General features: G+C 55.1%; 8 protein-coding genes across 8 annotated transcripts; 2 read left to right on the top strand and 6 right to left on the bottom strand.

Moving 5' to 3' along the window:
- Nucleotides 1-269: 269 nt before the first annotated feature.
- Nucleotides 270-2,340, bottom strand: cbhB (putative 1,4-beta-D-glucan-cellobiohydrolyase). Its single transcript, XM_025695867.1, has one exon. The coding sequence runs from the start codon at nucleotides 2,062-2,064 to the stop codon at nucleotides 463-465; it is 1,602 nt and encodes a 533-aa protein (XP_025547369.1). The 5' UTR covers nucleotides 2,065-2,340; the 3' UTR covers nucleotides 270-462.
- Nucleotides 2,244-2,896, top strand: BO97DRAFT_223045 (uncharacterized protein). Its single transcript, XM_025690658.1, has one exon. The coding sequence runs from the start codon at nucleotides 2,424-2,426 to the stop codon at nucleotides 2,787-2,789; it is 366 nt and encodes a 121-aa protein (XP_025547368.1). The 5' UTR covers nucleotides 2,244-2,423; the 3' UTR covers nucleotides 2,790-2,896.
- A 190-nt stretch (nucleotides 2,897-3,086) lies between these two features.
- Nucleotides 3,087-7,717, bottom strand: BO97DRAFT_461680 (putative ABC multidrug transporter; the record flags this gene model as incomplete). Its single annotated transcript, XM_025699372.1, has 9 exons — nucleotides 3,087-3,312; nucleotides 3,371-3,810; nucleotides 3,861-4,020; nucleotides 4,073-4,279; nucleotides 4,327-5,179; nucleotides 5,235-5,841; nucleotides 5,891-6,396; nucleotides 6,456-7,000; nucleotides 7,064-7,717. The coding sequence occupies 9 exons, from the start codon at nucleotides 7,715-7,717 to the stop codon at nucleotides 3,214-3,216; spliced, it is 4,071 nt and encodes a 1,356-aa protein (XP_025547367.1). The 3' UTR covers nucleotides 3,087-3,213.
- Nucleotides 7,718-9,066: 1,349 nt separating this feature from the next.
- On the top strand, nucleotides 9,067-10,386 carry BO97DRAFT_398512 (class I SAM-dependent methyltransferase; the record flags this gene model as incomplete). Its single annotated transcript, XM_025694194.1, has 3 exons — nucleotides 9,067-9,346; nucleotides 9,423-9,920; nucleotides 9,987-10,386. Exons 1-3 carry the CDS (start codon nucleotides 9,168-9,170, stop codon nucleotides 10,384-10,386), a joined length of 1,077 nt encoding a protein of 358 aa, XP_025547366.1. The 5' UTR covers nucleotides 9,067-9,167.
- A 246-nt stretch (nucleotides 10,387-10,632) lies between these two features.
- BO97DRAFT_223000 (alpha-L-rhamnosidase) lies at nucleotides 10,633-13,795 on the bottom strand. Its single transcript, XM_025690655.1, has one exon. It carries the CDS (start codon nucleotides 13,559-13,561, stop codon nucleotides 10,754-10,756), a length of 2,808 nt encoding a protein of 935 aa, XP_025547365.1. The 5' UTR covers nucleotides 13,562-13,795; the 3' UTR covers nucleotides 10,633-10,753.
- A 1-nt stretch (nucleotide 13,796) lies between these two features.
- BO97DRAFT_223023 (AGC family serine/threonine-protein kinase) lies at nucleotides 13,797-16,468 on the bottom strand. The gene is made up of 2 exons (XM_025690657.1): nucleotides 16,254-16,468; nucleotides 13,797-16,060 (listed from the first exon to the last, which is right to left on the bottom strand). The coding sequence occupies exon 2, from the start codon at nucleotides 16,014-16,016 to the stop codon at nucleotides 14,283-14,285; it is 1,734 nt and encodes a 577-aa protein (XP_025547364.1). The 5' UTR covers nucleotides 16,017-16,060; nucleotides 16,254-16,468; the 3' UTR covers nucleotides 13,797-14,282.
- On the bottom strand, nucleotides 16,128-16,675 carry BO97DRAFT_223003 (uncharacterized protein). The gene is made up of 2 exons (XM_025690656.1): nucleotides 16,254-16,675; nucleotides 16,128-16,129 (listed from the first exon to the last, which is right to left on the bottom strand). Exon 1 carries the CDS (start codon nucleotides 16,573-16,575, stop codon nucleotides 16,363-16,365), a length of 213 nt encoding a protein of 70 aa, XP_025547363.1. The 5' UTR covers nucleotides 16,576-16,675; the 3' UTR covers nucleotides 16,128-16,129; nucleotides 16,254-16,362.
- A 320-nt stretch (nucleotides 16,676-16,995) lies between these two features.
- On the bottom strand, nucleotides 16,996-18,421 carry BO97DRAFT_408443 (dihydroneopterin aldolase). Its single transcript, XM_025695866.1, has 3 exons — nucleotides 18,385-18,421; nucleotides 17,315-18,305; nucleotides 16,996-17,248 (listed from the first exon to the last, which is right to left on the bottom strand). Exons 2-3 carry the CDS (start codon nucleotides 18,179-18,181, stop codon nucleotides 17,072-17,074), a joined length of 1,044 nt encoding a protein of 347 aa, XP_025547362.1. The 5' UTR covers nucleotides 18,182-18,305; nucleotides 18,385-18,421; the 3' UTR covers nucleotides 16,996-17,071.
- Between the last annotated feature and the right edge of the window lie 50 nt (nucleotides 18,422-18,471).

The raw sequence follows: 18,471 nt of genomic DNA, 5'->3' as shown, positions 1-18,471 counted from the left end.
GTGTGTAATATGCTCAAGACCGCTATGCGTACACAACTCCGAGCCGTCTGACCGAGTGCCGCACAGTCACTAGACACAAGAGTAAGGATGAAAGAGTAATCCGACGAGAGATTAATGAAAGGGAGAAGAGGAACGAATGCGAAAGATCGATCGATAAGCGCAAATAGAGGGTGGTCAGGTGAGCCGCACATGACCGCGCGGGGTTATTTTCTTTTTTTTCTTCAGAGCCTCAAATCTGCACAATCGGCACAACCTTGTCTAATCCTTGCCTCTTACGATAGTCATCATTTACTCTTTTTACGTGCGGATCCGATAATGAAAATCAGTCTTGCATTTACTAGACTAGTCCTAAGCTTCAAATCATCCTGCGGGAAGTGACAGATTGCCATCATCCTTTCTGCAGTGCATCACTCCTCATCACTCCTCCATGACCAACCTCATCAACAGGCACTCCCCACCCTTCTACAAGCACTGGGAGTAGAATTCGTTCACAACGGTGCAAGTAGATCCACTGACACAGGTGGTCGCGCCGGTCCAGGTACGGCCACCGCACTGTCCGTACTTCTGAGCGACGCTCGTGGAAGTGCTGGAAGAGCCAGTCGAGGTCTTGGTGCTGGTGGTGCTGGTGGAAGCCTTGGTGGTCAAGGTGGTGCCGGAGCCGCCGGAGGTCGAGCCGGAGAAGGTCGAGTTGAGGGTACCGAACTTGATGTTGGAGTAGGTGACATACGCGTTCGGGTAGTTGGCCTCCACATAGGTGGCATTGCCGGTGTCAGTGGGGCAGGTACCACGGGCGACACCAGGAGAGGAGGCAGAGCTGCTGGTCGGGTAGTTGCTGTCCAGCCAGAGCATGTCAGCGGCGTGGTCGTCCCACAGACTCAAGACCAGAACCATGCCGTCGCCCAGAGCGGAGCCCATGCCGGACAATCCACCGTGGGTGTCGAAGACGTCGGTGTCGCCGAACAAGGTCTTCTCGGCCTTGCAGAAGCTCTCGGTGATCGAGTTGCCGCTCGCAGTGGGGTACGTCGAGGGGCCGTTACCGATCACGACGCCATTCTGCACGTAGAGACGGCGGATCTCGGTGAGGGTACCGGTGTCGGTACCGTCGTTGGTGATGAACTGCGTCACGACCGTGAAGGTCTTGCTGGTATCGACGGTCTTTCCGGGGCCATAGAAGTTGGTGTTGCCCAGACGGTAAGGGTTGAAGTCGCATCCATCAGGATCGCAAGTACCAGCGTATCGGTTGCTAGTGTCACTGTAGGTGCCACCGCAAGAATCGCCCGTGCACATGGTCTGCTCGATCGAATCACAGGGGTGGGCCGTAAAGGCGCTGGAGACGCTGTTGGCCTCCCAGATGTCCATCTCAGGGCAGCAGGAGCCGTGGTTACCCACTCCGGAATTGGAGTCGGTCGAAGATGGCTGCCAGCCTTCGACATTGGCTTGGCCGTCAATGAACTTGAGATCCCGAGGGCATTGAGAGTCACAGTATCCTGTGCCGTATTTGGCACCAGCCTTGTTGGTCGGGAAGCGGGAAACGCCACCATCAGCGTCCATGGAGACGAAGTAAAGGGCGCCGTTCAATCCACAGGGGAGGTTCGAGACATCGACATCGAAAGTGAACTCCCGATTGAGAAGCTTGAAAGTCTGGTAGTGGCTGTCATCCGCGAGGAGGTAGAGACGAGAACCGATGTTCTTCTGCGACGCCGTGGTGACGAAGTTGAGACGAAGCGACGAGCCGCTGGTGGTGACACCATAGGTGCTTTGATAGCTCGCACCCTCGAGAGCACACTTGGAGGCGCAGTCGGTATCAGTGGAGCAGATCGAGGCGTCCCAAGTGTTGCCGCTGTAGCAGTTGGTGTAGCCGCCGACCTCGTGCACCCAGCGCCAATTGGCGTCGACAACAACGCTGCCGCTGGTCGTGGTACAGCTGCCACTACCGGAGCAAGTTTGCCAGGTCAGGCTGGGGTGCGTTTCGGTTTGGGAAGTGCCGACCTGCTGCGCATTGCTGGTAGCCAGAATGGACAGCAGGAGAGCTGCTTTGTAGATGGAGAAAGAGTCACCGGTCATGATTGCCAGCAGATGGAAGACGATTGAAGCTGAATGAAGATGCTGATTGAGGTGATGATGGCGATTGAAACCATGGGAAAGGCGTGCCTTTTATATCTTCATTGTCATGGCACGCAGCAGCTATGCTGTCTATACAAGAGATGGATCGTGAAGCTGTTTTCCCAGGTGTAGGCGAGAGCATGAGAGCATGACGGCTGTCCGGACCGCATCCCGACAGCACTTCGTAAGCGTTCTTCACAATTAGCCACCTCCGCATCGTATACCAAGCTGGAGACATCGTGAATCCGAAATGAAGGGATTACTTCCTTGACAGGAACGGCAGTCCGCCGCCGGCTAATGGGGCTCACGTGGGCGTCAGCATGGCCGTATGGGGAAGAACCGTCCCCAGATTGGTTAAGTTGGGGAAGGTGAGAGTAACCGAGGCAAGGCCTGATATTTTCCCCAGCTTTCATGAGTTCTGCAGTTTGCCTCCTTGTCCAGGCAGAATTACCGGCCTGAAGAGGCTTGCATGGGCTGTCTATCCCCAGCTGCTGCAGTTGCAATTGCCGTATGCAACCCCGTTTATCCAGGTCGACCACGTGGTCTGCATGTATGTCCATGACGTTTTCCAGTCTGCTATTTCTCTCTCTCTCTCTCTCTCTCTCTCTCTCTCTCTCTCTCTGTGTGTGTGTGTGTGTGTGTGTGTGTGTGTGTGTGTAGACAGAGCTCGGAGTTTGGTTTCCTAAGCGCCGACTGGGAAGAAATCCCGCATACATTGTGAGGAAGAGGTGTCGGGCATTAATCTGGGCTGCCAAGCGTGATCGGACCTAGAATGAATGTATGTACTATGGACTAGACCAGACTCTAGCCAAGATACCCTGGTATTGTAGCCACCCCTAATCTCCCAGTCTCGATCCCCGAATACTACTATGTGTCTGGCCCCACCCTTCGTATAGCCATAGAACAATACTCTCTCTGTACCAACAAGCAGAGCTCAAGCAGGTTCAAGCTGTGTATTAATTGAAATCTATTGATCTATATGTCTACGTCAACAGCCTTCATTCTGATCAGCCCCGCTTCAAATCCTACGTGGCAATTGATAGCACAAAACCCCGGTCTGAGAAACCCCCTCTAAAGTCTCTCTTCTCCATCTCTCATTCTACAAGAAGACTACTCTGACCTGGCACTCTTCGTCTTCTTGCTCCTCATCTTCATCATCAGAAAGACCAGTCCATACGACGTGATACAGAACAGCGCCGTGATACCAGTCTACAAGGCAAGTCAGTAAATCGCCGACGAATCAACCAGAGAATGGTTCAAATCTCACATCTCTCCAAGAGTAATACTTCTCTTTCAAGTTGAAAGACTTGGCATAGTCCGCTCCTGTCGAGTACTGACAGAATGAGCAGGTTCCGGTCGCGCTGGCGTCCAGCAGGTATCCCGTATTGTTCGAGATGAAGTCCGCCATGTATTGGCCACAAGTCTGGCCAGATGGGGCGCTGAACTTGACGAATTCGGAAGCCTTGCATTGCACTTTCACATCCCAAAGCACTTCTCCCAAGAGACCACCGACAAGATAGGTGAAGGGGTCCAGGTAGTAGATCCAGTAGCGCCAGAAAGGCTGCATCTGGGAGTAAGGCACAACGACGCCACAGAAACTAATCATGCCGGCACCAATCAGGATGGGGTTCATGATTGCGGCAAAGTACTCGTTTGGAGCATAGGCGGCAATGGCCTGGCCAATGGATGTATAGAGGAATTCGTAGACTAGGGCTTTTTAGCTCATGCTTGGAAGCGCGTGGAGATACGGCACTTACAGATCATCTGGAGGTATACATGACCGGATATATACGCCGAAACGGGAAATCCAGCGGTAAAATACCAGCATGCGAAGTAGAGTGTGGCACAGATAATCAAGTACGGTATCTCGGAGATAGTCTGGGCTCCGATGAAGGCAATCCAGTGGTATGTTTTCGACTAAAGCGCATAGTTAGCTCAGTGGATTTCATGCAAAGCCTGTGCGCTTTACCTTCTTCTCTCGAGTCTCGAAGATATCGCGATTGTGCAGGAAGAACGGCTGCATCTGATTGATGCAGCCCGGAGCGACGAAGATGAAGTTGAAGATAGCGAACAGACGCAGTTGGAGTGCGAACGTGCCATCTCCCATTTTCCAAAAAGTGAACCCACTAAACAAGGCAGCAAACACGTGAAGAATGATCTTGTTCCACATGTAGTCCTGAGATTGTTAGTATCACACTATCCACTATGGTAGGTTATACGTACCGGTGAGCGCCACAACTGAGTCATCAAGCGCTCGAGCACCATCTTGAACTGAAACCAGACGGGTGTGGCGAAATCGTGGTGGTCTTCCTCTCCGTTTGAGTTCGCCTGAGCTTCCTTGTTTAGTACCTCGAGATCCCGGAGCACAAGCTCGCGCTCCTCGGATTTGCTCCACACATCAACCCAATCGATTGACTTTTCAGTGTTGCCTTGGATGACTTCCACAATATGCTCGGCCGGGTTGACATCGGGTGGACAGGGAGCGCCGTTCTTTGCGAAGTAGTCAAGGACTTTGTTTGAGTCTTCGCCAGTTTCTCCAAAGTAGGTCATCTTTCCTCCCTTCGCAAGCAAAACGAGCGAATCAAAGGCGTCGAACAAAACAGCGGACGGTTGATGAATGGTACACAACACAGCTTGACCACTATCGACGAGCTTCCTCAGGAAGCGGATGATATTGTAGGCCGATTGACCGTCGAGGCCAGAGGTCGGCTCGTCCAGAAACAGCAATGTTGGTTTGGCCACAAGCTCAACGCCCAGAGTCACTCTCTTGCGCTGCTCGATGCTCAACCCAGCACCTGGGACACCGATCAAAGCATCCTTGATGTCACTGAGCTCGAGCAAGTCAATGATATGGTCAACATAGGCAATTTTCTCCTCACGCGGCACGCTAGCAGGCTGACGCAAGAGAGCTGAGAAGACCAAGGCCTCCCTTACGGTGGCCGTACCCTCATGAACATCCATCTGCTCACAGTACCCAGTAGTCCTCTGAAAGCTAATTCCTTGAGGTCGTCCGTCAATAAGAATAGATCCAACAATCTCACCGCTGTCCTTTCGCTGGGCAAGAACATCAAGCAGCCTGATTCTATGTTAGTGGTGCCACGCTGTAGGAAGAACAATTTCATCAAGCTTACGTAGTTTTGCCTGCACCTGAACTGCCCATCAACGCAACCAAGTTACCAGGTTTGACATACCCAAACACCTGATGCAGGAGTTGTTTCTTTTCTCCATGGAAAGGAACATAGTAGTCGAGATGGTTCCACGTGAAGGTAGACTGCTTTCCAGTCTGCGCAAGAGCTTCCCCGGCTGACTTGGAAACACTGGGGCTTTCCTCATCAGATGCCTTTGACTTGGCACCTCGTTTGTAAAGTAGCACAGATGAGCCCGACTGGCTATTGTTTTTTTCAAATCCAAACGCAGTCAAGAAGATGAAGAAAGCCCAGAAGCCAACAAGAATACCGAAACTGCGCCAGACGTGGTGAAAGGAGTAGCTGTATTGTTCCTTGATGTAAGTCGCGCCGTCAATCACGCCGTCTGTGCTTCCTTTGACCGTGCAACCGCGGTAAGGCGAAGCACCGCCTGGGTAGCTAGATCCATAGGGAATATAGTCTGGCTCCACACAGTTCAACTTGAGTCCAACGAATTCATTGGCCATGAGAGCTTCAAACGCATAGGCACCCGGGTTGAGGTAGAAGATCCAGCGGAACCAGACATGCATCTGCTCGAAAGGAATGAGGTAGCCTGTACTTGTCTTAGTATATCTCGTTTAGACTTGAGAACTGAGACATACCTCCGTAGACGAAGAAGACTGTTGAGACAAAACCAGTCATCTTCGATGCGTTACCGAATTTCTGGCAGAGAGCACCGATTGCTCGAAACATCTGCATGAAGCAGAGAGTTTGAATAACGACGATGATCCAGTACGTAAAAAACCGGCCAGCATCCATCTGCATTGCACTCATGAAGTAGAGAATCAATGAGAAACAGGAGACCTGCACCAGGACAATAGGGACGTCGGTAATGGCGTTGGCAATTGCGAAAGCTGTAGGCCGATAAAAACCGAATCTCTTCTGACGCGAGAGAATGGGCCGACCCATGAATGACGCAGTGGTTTCTGACATAGTCTCCAGAAGGAAATAGAGAACGGCGAAGAAGAGGGCACCCGGGCGTAAGAAGATGGAGGTGCTGTCGAGTTTGAGGTTATAGAACAGACTACCGCAGACAAGCGCCTGAAGAATGGCAGATACAACCTTGATGATGACTGACAGTCTATCGCCGGCTAAAATCTGAAATTGGCTGAACTGATGTCAGTACCTGGCCGAAACGTGATAGGATATGCATTCGGTTTGACCCACCGAATTGTGCAGCTGATAACTTGATGCCAAAGGCCCGCTGTGTAAACGCTCTGAGGCCGAGGAATGTGCTGTTTTCTCTTTTCCATGAGCACAGCATTTGCCAAGTCGATCTCCTCGTCCACCAGCTTCTCCGGAGGCTGGATATCCTCTAGCATCTGAGAGCATATCGCACTCTGGCGGTAGTAAGCCTCGAACTCAGCTGCAGTACTAGGCACGTTCTTTTCCATGCCTGGAGCCACGATTCTTTCAGTCGTCACTGTGACAGAGGTGAGGAAATCGGCAATGTTGGCTCCCCGGGGACAGATGAAGCCCATGTCCTCAAAGTAGGCCTTGGCCATGGCTCTCGGGCCGTAGTAAGTAACCATACCATCCGCCAGAACGAGAACCTTGTCAAACTGGTCATAGATACCGTTTCCTGCTTGGTACATGGTGGCAATGATCGTTTTCTCATTCTGGTCCGCCTCGCGTCGTAGCATGCGCGCAAACTCGACTGCCGTCTTCGAATCCAAACCTCGAGTTGGATTGTCCCAGAATTGGACAGGGCTCTATATGAGGGTGTCTGTTAGCAAGAGCACTTTGGATAGAACATTATACAGTCACGTTCGTACCTGACCAGCCATCATCTCCGCCAGAGACACACGTTTCCGTTCACCACCAGAGACACCTCGAATGAACTCATTCCCGACCAGAGTCTTCTTCGTGTGAGGGATCCCTAAGGACCCTAAGATATCATCTCGTTTTTCCTGCACGTAATCCTTCCTATCCTGTAGATATTCGGGTCGTTCCCGGGGCACCTTATTTCGCAGAGCAAATTTCATCGTTCGGTTGACCGTCAACGTGGGAAAATGCACATCGTCTTCGTTGTTGAACATTATCTGCTGTCGATATTTCTTTGCCTGCTTATGGTCCATACTTCCGTATCTGGTTTCTCCCACAACCTCGTCGAATGCATCCCGGTCATTGGATAGCACTCGGAGAAACGAGGTACAGCCGGAACCGGGGCGACCCAGAACGAATAGCATCTCTCCTGGTCGAACTTGGCCAGTAATTTCCTTCAAGATTGTTCTCTTGGGTCGCCGACTCTTCTGAAACCAGCTTGTGATTTGTCGCGGATCAGCCACCGATAATAGAGTGTTTCCCAGAGCAGCATCGGGCGCGGTGACGTTTACGCTGACATTGCGGAAGGTGAGCGTCAGGCGCTTCCGGATGTCGGAGCCTCCAGACTCCATGTCGACCGTTGCTGAGGATGATGAGGTGTCCATGGTGATGGTGATAGGTCCGATTGAATCGTAGCTACAATCTTGGTTTGGTGCCCCAGTCAGTATATCCGTCAAAGTTCGGGGTGAAGCGCCATACCTAAGAATCACGGTCCATGAAGAGTCAATGCCAACACTCACACAGACTCAGAGAATTGATTAGAGCAAATCCTAAGCGGCTCGAGCCAGCTCAGACTCTTTTAATATTGATGTCTTCTTGCGTGGCATATCAGATACGCAATTACTGCCATATCCGCATATCCGTAAAACCGCCATCCGTAAAGCCGCTTAGCCCCACCGCTAGTTCTTTACACCAGATCATTGGTGGATGCTGGAGGTTTGGTCCACGGGGGCGTTTCTTATCACGGTCCAGGTGGTTCACGGATATGAAAATGCAGTGTCTCGATCTATAGCCGGCCGCGCTAGAGTTTGTGTTCTTCACCGTGCCTGGACGAGCTATCCATAATGACCTAATTGAAAGCTCGATCTAGAAAGACGAAGAATCCTCGCTCAGGGGTTAACTCCAGCCTTATTCCGAACTCTGTTGAAGTGCCGAAGAAGAGCGTTGCTGCCGGCGTTGAGTCCCGGCCATTCAGGAATCGGCCTGTGAAGCACTGCGTCACTGTATCTGAAGCATTAGGCCGATTGATTAGGATGATGCAGTGCCAGCTCATTGGTATTGCGAAGATCAGTCTTCCTCTGCTGTTCATCAGACATCCGTCGGATGAAGAAGCCGCGATAAGCCGATCTCGGATCTGATATGATGCTAGAATTATCCACCAGGTAAAACTCGCGCATTCGTGTGCCCTTAATCTTTCTCCTTATTCCTTCATCCAGATCCAAGCCCGATCAGGCAGGTTGGTGTTGGCGATGTTATCATCCGTGATATGTCGGTCAATTTTCTCAGGGCCGCACGCCATCTTCACGACGTGTATCTCCATGGTCTTACGGCGAATAACATAGCTCTGTCCTCTCCGAAGAAATCACTTGCTGTATCTTCTGCACGGTAAAGATTTGATCTTCACCTCGTATGCCAGAAGAGTTTCAAAGGCATGCTCATCGTAGATAAAGTGCGAGGGCGAGAAAAATGCTGGCGCGAATCTACCAAGTAAGAACCGCGGAAGTTGGGAACTTGTCAAAGAATCATGAATCAAACCATCCACAGCAAAGGATAAACCGCCATCCAGAGTTCTCTTCGCGTTGATAATACCATAGAGTGTAGGTAGAAGTAGATCGCAAGCGGAGAAGCTCGGGAGTTCCAAACGAGACCAACGGCCGGGCGGGGCCCAGCCTGAGGCATTCTTGGCTTTCTTTCCTCTCACAATTTCTCCGCAGCAAGAACAAACAACCCGCAACTTCTCCAAACCATGGCGTGAAGTCCACGACAAAGCCTCTCCCCTCTTTTGGGCCCTTACTACTACTAATCACCCAAACTTGCAATCCAATCCCCGCAACCATGTGTCCCGCTAGTTTTCGCCGAGCTCTATTCAAAGTCCCCAAGGAATCACGAATCAAAACACCGCCGGCAGCAGCAACGGCAGTCCCCAAGCCCACCTCCGGCGGCGCAGCGAAGACCACGAAGATCAAAACACCACCACCGCCACCACCTCCTCCTCCTCCTTTCCCTCAACCAGGGTAAGTGCGCAGCCAATTCTCATCCCCAATCTCTCAGCAATTCACGAAACCAAACTAACCACACGCTCAAAACCAGAACCCCCAGCCCCGCCACCCTCCTCAGCAAACGCGCAAACCCGGCGCTCTCCGAGGTCCGAAAAGATGAAACCCGCATGTCGCCGCGCGTGATGACGGTACTGGGGGTCAGCGTGCTCGGCCTAAGCGCGTACATCGGATACCTGTACGCCTCCTACCAGCGCGAGGTAACGCACTCGCAATCCCTGAGCATCACGCACGACGTGTCGGACCGGTACAACCGGACGGCGGGGAGCTTCGACGCGGACGTGGAGATGTCCGAGAAGCTGATGCGGCTGGGCACGAAGCGACGGGAGCTGGTGCAGCGGGCGCGCGGCGACGTGCTGGAGGTCAGCTGCGGCACGGGGCGGAACATCGAGTACTACGACTTCGGGGCGCTGCGGCGGGGGATCGTGGACGAGAGTACGGGTCGGATCGGGGTGCGCGGGTGTCGCAGCGTGACGTTTGTGGATTTGAGCCCTGAGATGGTGGAGATCGCGCGCCGGAAGTACGCGGAGTTGTATGGCGGGACGGAGGAGGCTGCTGCGGCTGCTGCTGGGAGTGGGGGGGCTTCGCAACATCGGAGAGTGCCGGTGGAGTTTCGCGTGGAGGATGCTGCCAAGGTTACGGGGCCCAGTGCTACGGTCACTGGCGGCGGGAAGAAGTATTATGATACGGTTGTGCAGACGATGGGTTTGTGTTCTTTGCCCGATCCTGTGGGCACCCTCCGCCATCTGGGGTCGCTGGTCGATCCGCAGAGGGGCGAGATCTTGTTGCTCGAGCATGGTCGCTCCCACTATGCTTGGTTGAATCGCGTGCTGGATAATCTGGCCCCGGCGCATGCGGATCGCCATGGTTGTTGGTGGAATCGCGATATTGGGGAGATTGTGAGGGAGAGTGGCTTGGAGGTCGTCGAGGCGCAACGCTGGCATTTTGGCACCACTTGGAAATACGTCTTGAGGCCGGCCCGGAAGACGGCCGAGTAGGGTGATTCGGATACGCTTCCGGTATGTTATGATTGGGGTTATAGATGGTGTACTATATAGTTTTTCTGGGCGGGGTTCTGTCGCCTATATCGAATAGACTTGGCTTGGGTAGAGTACAAAACTTGAAGCAGCTTGCGTGGGGGGTCTACAAGCAAGACTTCACAGAAACGTCTAAGAATTCCGAGAACGATGCTCTATGCTAGGTTATCTAAACTGTGTTCTTACCAAAATACATTCTATAAATTACCCAACTACAATGCTATGAGGTATATTTACCTCCGCTTAACTCCAGAGGACCAAAGACAACATCGCCTAGTGCCGCTTGGAGTAAAGCCACAGTACCCGCAAGTGCACTTACCAATCGCTCTCAGAGACCCTGGCCAGGATTAGTGATAAACGGCGCAATAGGCTCAAGCGGGTAAGGCAGCGGCACAAACGGGACCTGGAAACGATAATGGCCGGACCCGACATGCTTCTCAGCCTCGGAGCCCAGGCGAACGATGGCCGTGGCATTGAGGGGGACATCGAGCTCGACCTTCAGCAGATTAATCCTTTGCCCACACTTACCCTCTTCCTCTCCCTCATCCTCACCCGCACCCTCAAGAGGCACCAAATCCCACCGACAGGACCATCGCCCGTACGCACAATCATGCGAAACAGCGGCGTAGGTCAAGGGCCCGCCTGGCTGAGGCGAGACAAGGACGGACTTCCAGCCTGGCTCGCGGGGGATCAACCCGCCGACCGTCTCATGAAGCCACTGGACGACCGAGCCGAGGGCGTAGTGATTAAAGCTGGTCATCTCGCCGGGGTTGATCGATCCGTCAGGCAATAGACTATCCCAGCGTTCCCAGATGGTCGTGGCGCCCTGGGAGATGGGGTAGAGCCACGACGGGCACTTATCCTCGAGCAGCATGCGATACGCCAGGCTGAGATTGCCGCTGTCGCGGAGGGCTTGCAGGATGATTGGGGTGCCAGCGAAACCCGTAGCCACGCGGAACTTGGCCATACGCACCAGGCGTGAGAGCTGGTGGCTGATTGTCTTACGCTGGGATTGCGAGTCGATCAGGCCGAAGACCACGACCAGAGCGTATGCGGTCTGGGTGTCCCCGGCTACCAGGCCCTTCGGGGTCACGTACTTGGCGTGGAAGGCGTGGAGGAGGCGGTCGGACTGTTCTTGGTAATGTGCGGCGTCGGCGTCCTGGTTGAGAAGCTTGCTGATCTGTGCGAGGATCCTGGTGACGTGCACCAGGTAGGCATCTGCCACTAGTACGCCGCTGGTACGTCCGTCTCCTGGCTCGTCTGACGGCGCTTGCGGGTCCAGCCAGTCACCTAGTTGCCAGTGATCTGGATCCCACAGGCCATCATCGCCGCGTCTGACCCCCTGGTCCAGCCAGGCTGTCATGCTGGGGTACTGCCGACGGAGGATCTCCGCGTCGCCTGAGGCTTGATATAGTACCCAGGGCAGGATGATCACCACGTCGTCCCACACGGCTTGCGGCATCGGGGGCCAGACGTGTTGAAGCACGTTCGGCACAACGAGCGGCGGCACGCCCCCGTCGTCGTGCTGCTCCGCAGCTACATCCTCCATCCAATCCGCTAACATCCCTTCGCAGTTGTACAAGACGGTGGCCGACGGGCTGAAGACCTGGATATCGCCGGTCCAGCCGAGACGCTCGTCCCGCTGGGGACAATCGGTGGGGATGGAGACGAAGTTACCTCGCATGCTCCAGCGAGCATTGCAATGCAGCTGGTTGATGGCGTCGTGCGAGCACTCGAAGTCCCCGGCAGCAGCAAAATCCGTGTGTAAGACCAACGCGGCGATATTCTCCTGCCAAGCAAGCGAGGAGGCACGGGGATCCCAGCCATCGACCTGCACAAAGCGAAATCCATGGAAGGTGAACTTCGGCGACCACTCCGTGAGGATGTCGCCGGAGGAAACGATCACATCGGTGCATTTAGCCTGGCGCAGCGGACGTACACCCAGCTCCCCATTCTCCATCACCTCCGCATGAGTGAACCTCACCTCCGCGTCGGCGGGGAGGTCAAGCCTTCGAACATGGAGCTTACCCACCAGATTCTGCCCGAAGTCAAGAACCAAGCGTCCGGAAGGGGTAGCGAATAGACGCCGAGGCGCAACCCGCTGCGTAACACGCACAGGAGGCGCGCGAGGGACGACCAAAGACGCCGCAGGCAACGGAAGCGAGACGACGGGCCTCCAAGCCGCCTCCTCTTCCTCCTCATAATCAGGATCACCAAGCCAATTCCCCAGCTCCTGGCGCATATCGTACAACTCACCATCATAGATCTCACTCCGTACAAGGGAACTAAAGTTACACCTCCAACTACCATCCGAGACCACCCGCAGTACCTCCTCCTTCCTCGCACCCACAACCTCCAACTGAACCAACGCACCAATCCGCTCCCCATACAAGCACCTCCTACCCCCATTGAACCCAAGCCTCCCAGCATACCAGCCCTCAGCAACTTCAACACCGAGAACATTCCGCGCAGCAACCGCAGCAGAGACGTCATGCACCTGATACGCCAAGCGATGGCTATAACTAGCCCAACCAGGCGCCAGCTCATGATCACCGACGCGCTTCCCATTTAGATAAACCCGGTACAGGCCCAGCCCAGTCACATAAAGCCTGGCGCGTTCCACATGCCCAAAGTCCGGAGGGAGGTCGAAGGTCTTCCGCAACACCACCGGTCTAAGCGGAGTGTGCGCGTCTCCCACCGCCGGGTGGACGATTGGAACAGCGGCCCAGTCTGACTTGCTGAGCAGCGCGCATTCCACGGTGCCCCATGCCGACCATGCGGTGAAGCCGGCTTGCTGCCGCGGCTGCTCCTTCTCCGGAGTGCCGCCGTCATCTTCGATCTCGATCCAGGTGCCGTGGGCGCGCACGCGGACTTGCATGCGTTCCCGGGAGCGCAGCGGAGGCCCCGGCCAGGGCACCCATGTTGAGTTGGCGCTGTCGACGTGGTAGACCTGGCCTCCGTCGTCGGCTTGGTGGCTCTCGCCCGGTGCTTTCAGGGCGATTTCGTAGGCCGTCTGGGTCCAGTTGTGCACGTTCGGGTTGGGGCTAGATGTCCTCCATGATAGGCGGGGGGTGGCGCACTGTATACCGAGTCCGGATTGGGAGTGTCCAAACCTGAGGGCGTCGATTTCGGTCATTTTGGGTTTGTGTTGTGGAGGAGCATGAGGAAGAACTGGGAAAAGTTGAATCTGTGATGCATAGGGTATGAGAGTGAGAAGGATGGTTCCATCCTTATTGTTCAAGTATGCACTCGCGCCATTTTTGCCCCGAAACGACCGACAGACAGCAAGAGAGTGCTGAAGCCACACCGGGTAAAATCCCTGTACAGCGATGACACGCTTGGGGGTTGCTATGCAGCCTTTTGTCGGCTACGGCAGCTTTCGCATCTCGAGCATCCTATCTCAGCGTTTCATAGATGAGAGAGACTCCAAGATGTTGATTGCCGGAGACAGCGTCCCAACTCTAGGGTGATGTAGAGTAGAAAGCACGCTCGGCTCGGGGTGAACCATGCCGAATCAAGGCTGCTTCCCCGCAATACCCCATCAGCTTCAAGATATTACAGCCAGTTCGAAGGGCGAGAGAGCATTTATCTTATACTCCCCTCCTATTGGGCCAGACTTGTGGGATTACTCTTCGCAGATACGAGATGGGACAGCTTGTCTGGGTTGATGTTGATATACGTGGCTTGGATCTACCTTGAGGTCTTCTGATTGCTGATGATGATTATGGGTATCGCTTGTCGCTGGGATCAATGTAAGATCCACGCAGTCTGTTGGCAGTCAAGCTACCCTTCTGATGTGCTACAGCAAGTAACGATATGAAGGTGAACCACGAACCACATCTAAGTTCTAAAAACCGTCACACTCCGATCGCCTTGTCCAGCATACTGCTCGGCGCCACAAAACTGAAACCCCCAAACGGGTTACTCTCTCCCAGCCCCAGCGACACCGCCGGAGCAACCGCGCGAGACGCCTCGTAATGCTCATCGAACCCATGCACAATTGGACTCAACGGCAACTGCGTGAAGTCCACCGAGAAGTTCTCCGCCAGCGCCGGATCAGTCACCACCGGGTTGATCGGTGGAGTGACCTGGCGCCGCTCCAAGGCCTTCCAGTCGATCTTTCGGAAGAAACGATGGTTCTTGATCGTCTGGAGGTCTTTGGGCATGTGGTATCCCAGGCGTTTCGACGGTTCCTTCCGAAGGAGTCGGGTCAACAGGTCCTTGGCATCCGGTCCCAGGAAGTAGGGCAGGGCCAGCTTCTGCTTGAGGATCTTCTCCTGCAGCTTAGCGTGGTTGTTTGCCTTAAACGGCGGGGATCCGGTCAGCAGGTCGTAGCCGAGGGCGCCGAGCGACCACCAATCACAGGCCTTGCCGTAAGGCTTGCCTTGGATCACCTCCGGAGCCATGTACTCGATAGTCCCCAGGGACGAGTTGCAGCGGTCATCGTCACTGACTGCGATCTTGCTGAGCCCGAAATCCGTCAGGAGCAGGTGGCCCTCGTTGTCAAGCAGACAGTTCTCTGGCTTGAGATCGCGGTAGATCACTCCGACGGTCTGGTGCAGATGCTCCAGGGCCAGCACCATCTCCGCCATGTAGAAGGCAGCAGCGTCTTCGTCGAACATGCGCTCCAGAGCCAGATGGTGGAACAACTCTCCGCCTTCAGCGTACTCCAGAATGAGGTAGAGCTTCTCATGGTCCTGGAACGCGTAGAACAGCTTGACCACGAACGGGTGGCGGTTGACGCTTTCCAGAATCATGCGCTCCGTCTTGGTCTGCTCCACCAATTTCTTGTGCACGGTGATAGACGCCTTGCGGAACTGCTTCTGCGCATACAGCTTGCCCGTCAGCACGTGGCGGACCAGCAGCACTGTCCCGAAGGAGCCCTTGCCCAGGCAGAGCAGAGGCTCGAAATCGTCGGTGGTCATCTTGCGGCACAGCTGTTGAGTGCGCACGTCGCGTCCGTTCGACGCCTCCTGGGACTTTTCCTCCGCCACCGCATCCGCGCTAACGTAGTCATGCTCCAGGGGCACCTCGTAGCTGGTCAAGACTTCCGTCTGGTCACTGTCCGAACAGACGCTGGCATTGCTAGGCGTCCCTGATGGGGGACCCTGACCAGACAAGCTCATCGAATCCAGCTGCAGTTTCAGGGCGCTCACCCCACAGCCGGTCGCTGGTTGCACCAACGGACTGCTGGGCCCAGTCCCGGTGGGCGCACGGGGACGAGAGCTCGGAGCGCGCGAATTGCAGGCCGAGCGATCCGAGTCCTCGTCGCCGGAGCCTCGAGGGGTAAATCCGCGGACGGTCGAGATGGCCGGAGCCACATGGTGGGCGGTCTGCTTTTTCTTCTTCTTGCGACGGTCTGTCTGAAAATTCCCATTCAAATCCGGCGCAGGGAAGGGTTTCCCGCCATTGACACCCCGCGGGGGCATTAGAGCGGCTTTGCGCTGGGGGCTGCGGGCGCTGATTCGGAAGCCGGTCTCTTGGTTGTCGTTCAGGGTAGTGTTCGGGCGAGAGTGCGACATGTCGGCCTGCGGGCTGAAAACATCCCCGACCGAGAGGTCGTCCGGTGTCAGAGGCGCCGAAGGATCCATATCGACGGTGTGTGCCGATTATCACAACGAGCGAGGGTACGTTTCTAGTGGGAGACGGATCACACGCGCGCAGGCATCGACGAACCAAGGAGGCTCGTTCAGCGACAACCTAGCTGCAATCCGAACAAACAGTTAGGTTCCATCAGGCATAGATACATACTAAACACGCATCCGCGGGGTAAATTCGCAACCGGTTTCCAGAAGCCAAGACGCAAGGGGATCAAACTGTAAACTCACTCACGCCAATGGTAGACCGAGAATTCCGAGACAAACGGGCTTGGAAAACCTCTGAGGAGTGTTTCGCAGGAGCCCTGGAAACTAGCACCAAATTACCGTCCGCCCTTATTCAGGACGGACCCTGGACCCTTAGCCAAATCACCTCGCCAGCAGTGAAATCAGGCGAACGAGTGGATGACACGGCCTGGGTGCCAGCCAGAGCGAAACGATATGGAGACACAGTCGAGGAGGAATCGGAGAAAGTGGGGGAATCGCTAGGGTAGCCAGCGGCGGAGCGGACAGGAGCGGACGACAAAAGCGTGGACGGCGCAGACAGGCACATAGAGATACAACGGGCTAAGGAGCCAACGGGGCAGTGTAGTGAGTATATCGAGAGGTGGATAAACGAGGTTTATGAGGGGAGAGTGAATCAAAATTCCCTTGAAAGAGGGGAAAGAGGGGGTTTTAAGAGAGAAGAAGGAGAAGAAGGGGAAATCAGGCTTGGAAGCTGGCTTGGGAGGAAACCAACAACCTTCCAAGGCCGATGATGCCCGCTGCCGCGCCTTTTTTCGCTCCGACACAGCCAATCACAGTCCGTCGGGTGCTAAGCGACGCTAGGCTACGTCGAGACAGGGCTGCATCACGTGTCATAGTCATAGGTCCCCAGAAGTCAGGCCTCCCTCTTGCCTGTTCAGGCACGGCATAACTAGCTCCAGCATGGTTGGCAGACAATTATGAGTCGGTGGAGTGATCATGCAAGTGACTTGTTTACCTACTGTCATGTGGCTATATCCAAGAACGCACAAACACCCAAACCAAAAGCCTAGCATATATCCAGCCTACTCAAAAAAAGACTGCGACCGGGTAATCTGCACCCCAGATCGTTCTACAAATGACAGGGCGCTGGGCTTCTGAACCAGCACAGTGACTCGTTCATTGCCAAACTCCACCGTCACAATGCGCGCCACAAAAGTGGCCAAAGCTTCGACAGTCTGGAAAGTCGTCGCCTCGACTCGCTACCCTCACAGTATTAGCAACATTTCAGGAAGAAATCAGGTATGGCAATCAGCTAGCTTGCTTACCTCTGCGACAGCCCGGGTCATAGCCTGGTAGGTATTCACCACCGTGGAGCCCCAGGGCAGCTGGCCGGGGCCCTTGAACTCCAACGAGACAATCACCGCCTGCTTCTCCACCCTCTCATGAGAGTTGACCCCCAGAATACAATAGCAGCGGATCCCATCAATCCGGAACTCCTCCTCCAGCACCACGGGGCACCGCTCTGATTCTCCAAGGCTGTCCACAGCAGCCGGCCCGTTGCGCTGTCGGTATCCCCACACGGTCACGCTGCGGTACTTGAGGCCTTCCTCCGCTCGGAGCAGCGCCTTGGGCAGATGCAACGAGACCTCACACTGACCGAACACGCCATCAATCGGCGGAGCGGCGGACGGACTGAAGATGGCCGCTTGGGCCTGCGCCTGGGAGCCCGCCGACGCACTGCTCCGGCGCCGAGTATCGTGCACATGTGACATGCGACGCACCCCGGCGGCGGTCTCGTCGAGGAGGCCCAGCCCGCAATTCGCGACGATCCCCGCCGTCAGCCGCACGTCTTCCCCGAGAGCAGCCCCCAGCATCTCGTCCCGTCGGCTGCCGTCGATGCTGATCATCTGCTGCCCCGATGCGTCGCTTGATCGGCCCATGTTGCGAATATCTTCCTCGAGGCGGCGATAGAGTTTTCCGTAGTCTAGGGATAGAGAGACATCGTCCGCGATGGCGGCGGCCACTGCGGATGAGTAGGATAGGTTCAGTGATGCGCTGCAGGGCTGCGGCTTGCTGGGGCGGTGCCACGGGTCGGGGGCTGCAGGAAGCGTCAACTGGATGTTCTGGAGCCGCACGCTGTCAAGCACCGGCGGGTGGGATGGGATATGGACGTTCACGCGTTGGTCAGCCATAGTGTCAGCGGGTGGTTGTGGAGGATTTAGAGAACGGATGATGTGGGAGAGGTTGCGAGCTGGGGTTGGGAGCTCTCAGCGGGTGACCGTCGGGAAGTTGCTGAAGCTACCGAATTTCGAGGCCCTGCCGTGACGTCAGCGCACAAACCGTCAAAGTGAGTCCAGACAACCGGAAGAAAGGCAAATTGAGGAAGATTCCGCACCGATCTCTTGAGCAAAACCTGTCTGTACTTCGTCTCCGTGCGGAACGTAGTAGTCGAGTCACAGGCAAAATAAGATCGCCGGCGACG

Source organism: Aspergillus homomorphus (assembly GCF_003184865.1).
Source record: "Aspergillus homomorphus CBS 101889 unplaced genomic scaffold BO97scaffold_51, whole genome shotgun sequence".
In the NCBI taxonomy this organism is placed as follows: domain Eukaryota; kingdom Fungi; phylum Ascomycota; class Eurotiomycetes; order Eurotiales; family Aspergillaceae; genus Aspergillus; species Aspergillus homomorphus.
Note: the sequence above shows the minus strand (reverse complement) of the source record. Positions and strands in the feature narration are given on the sequence as shown.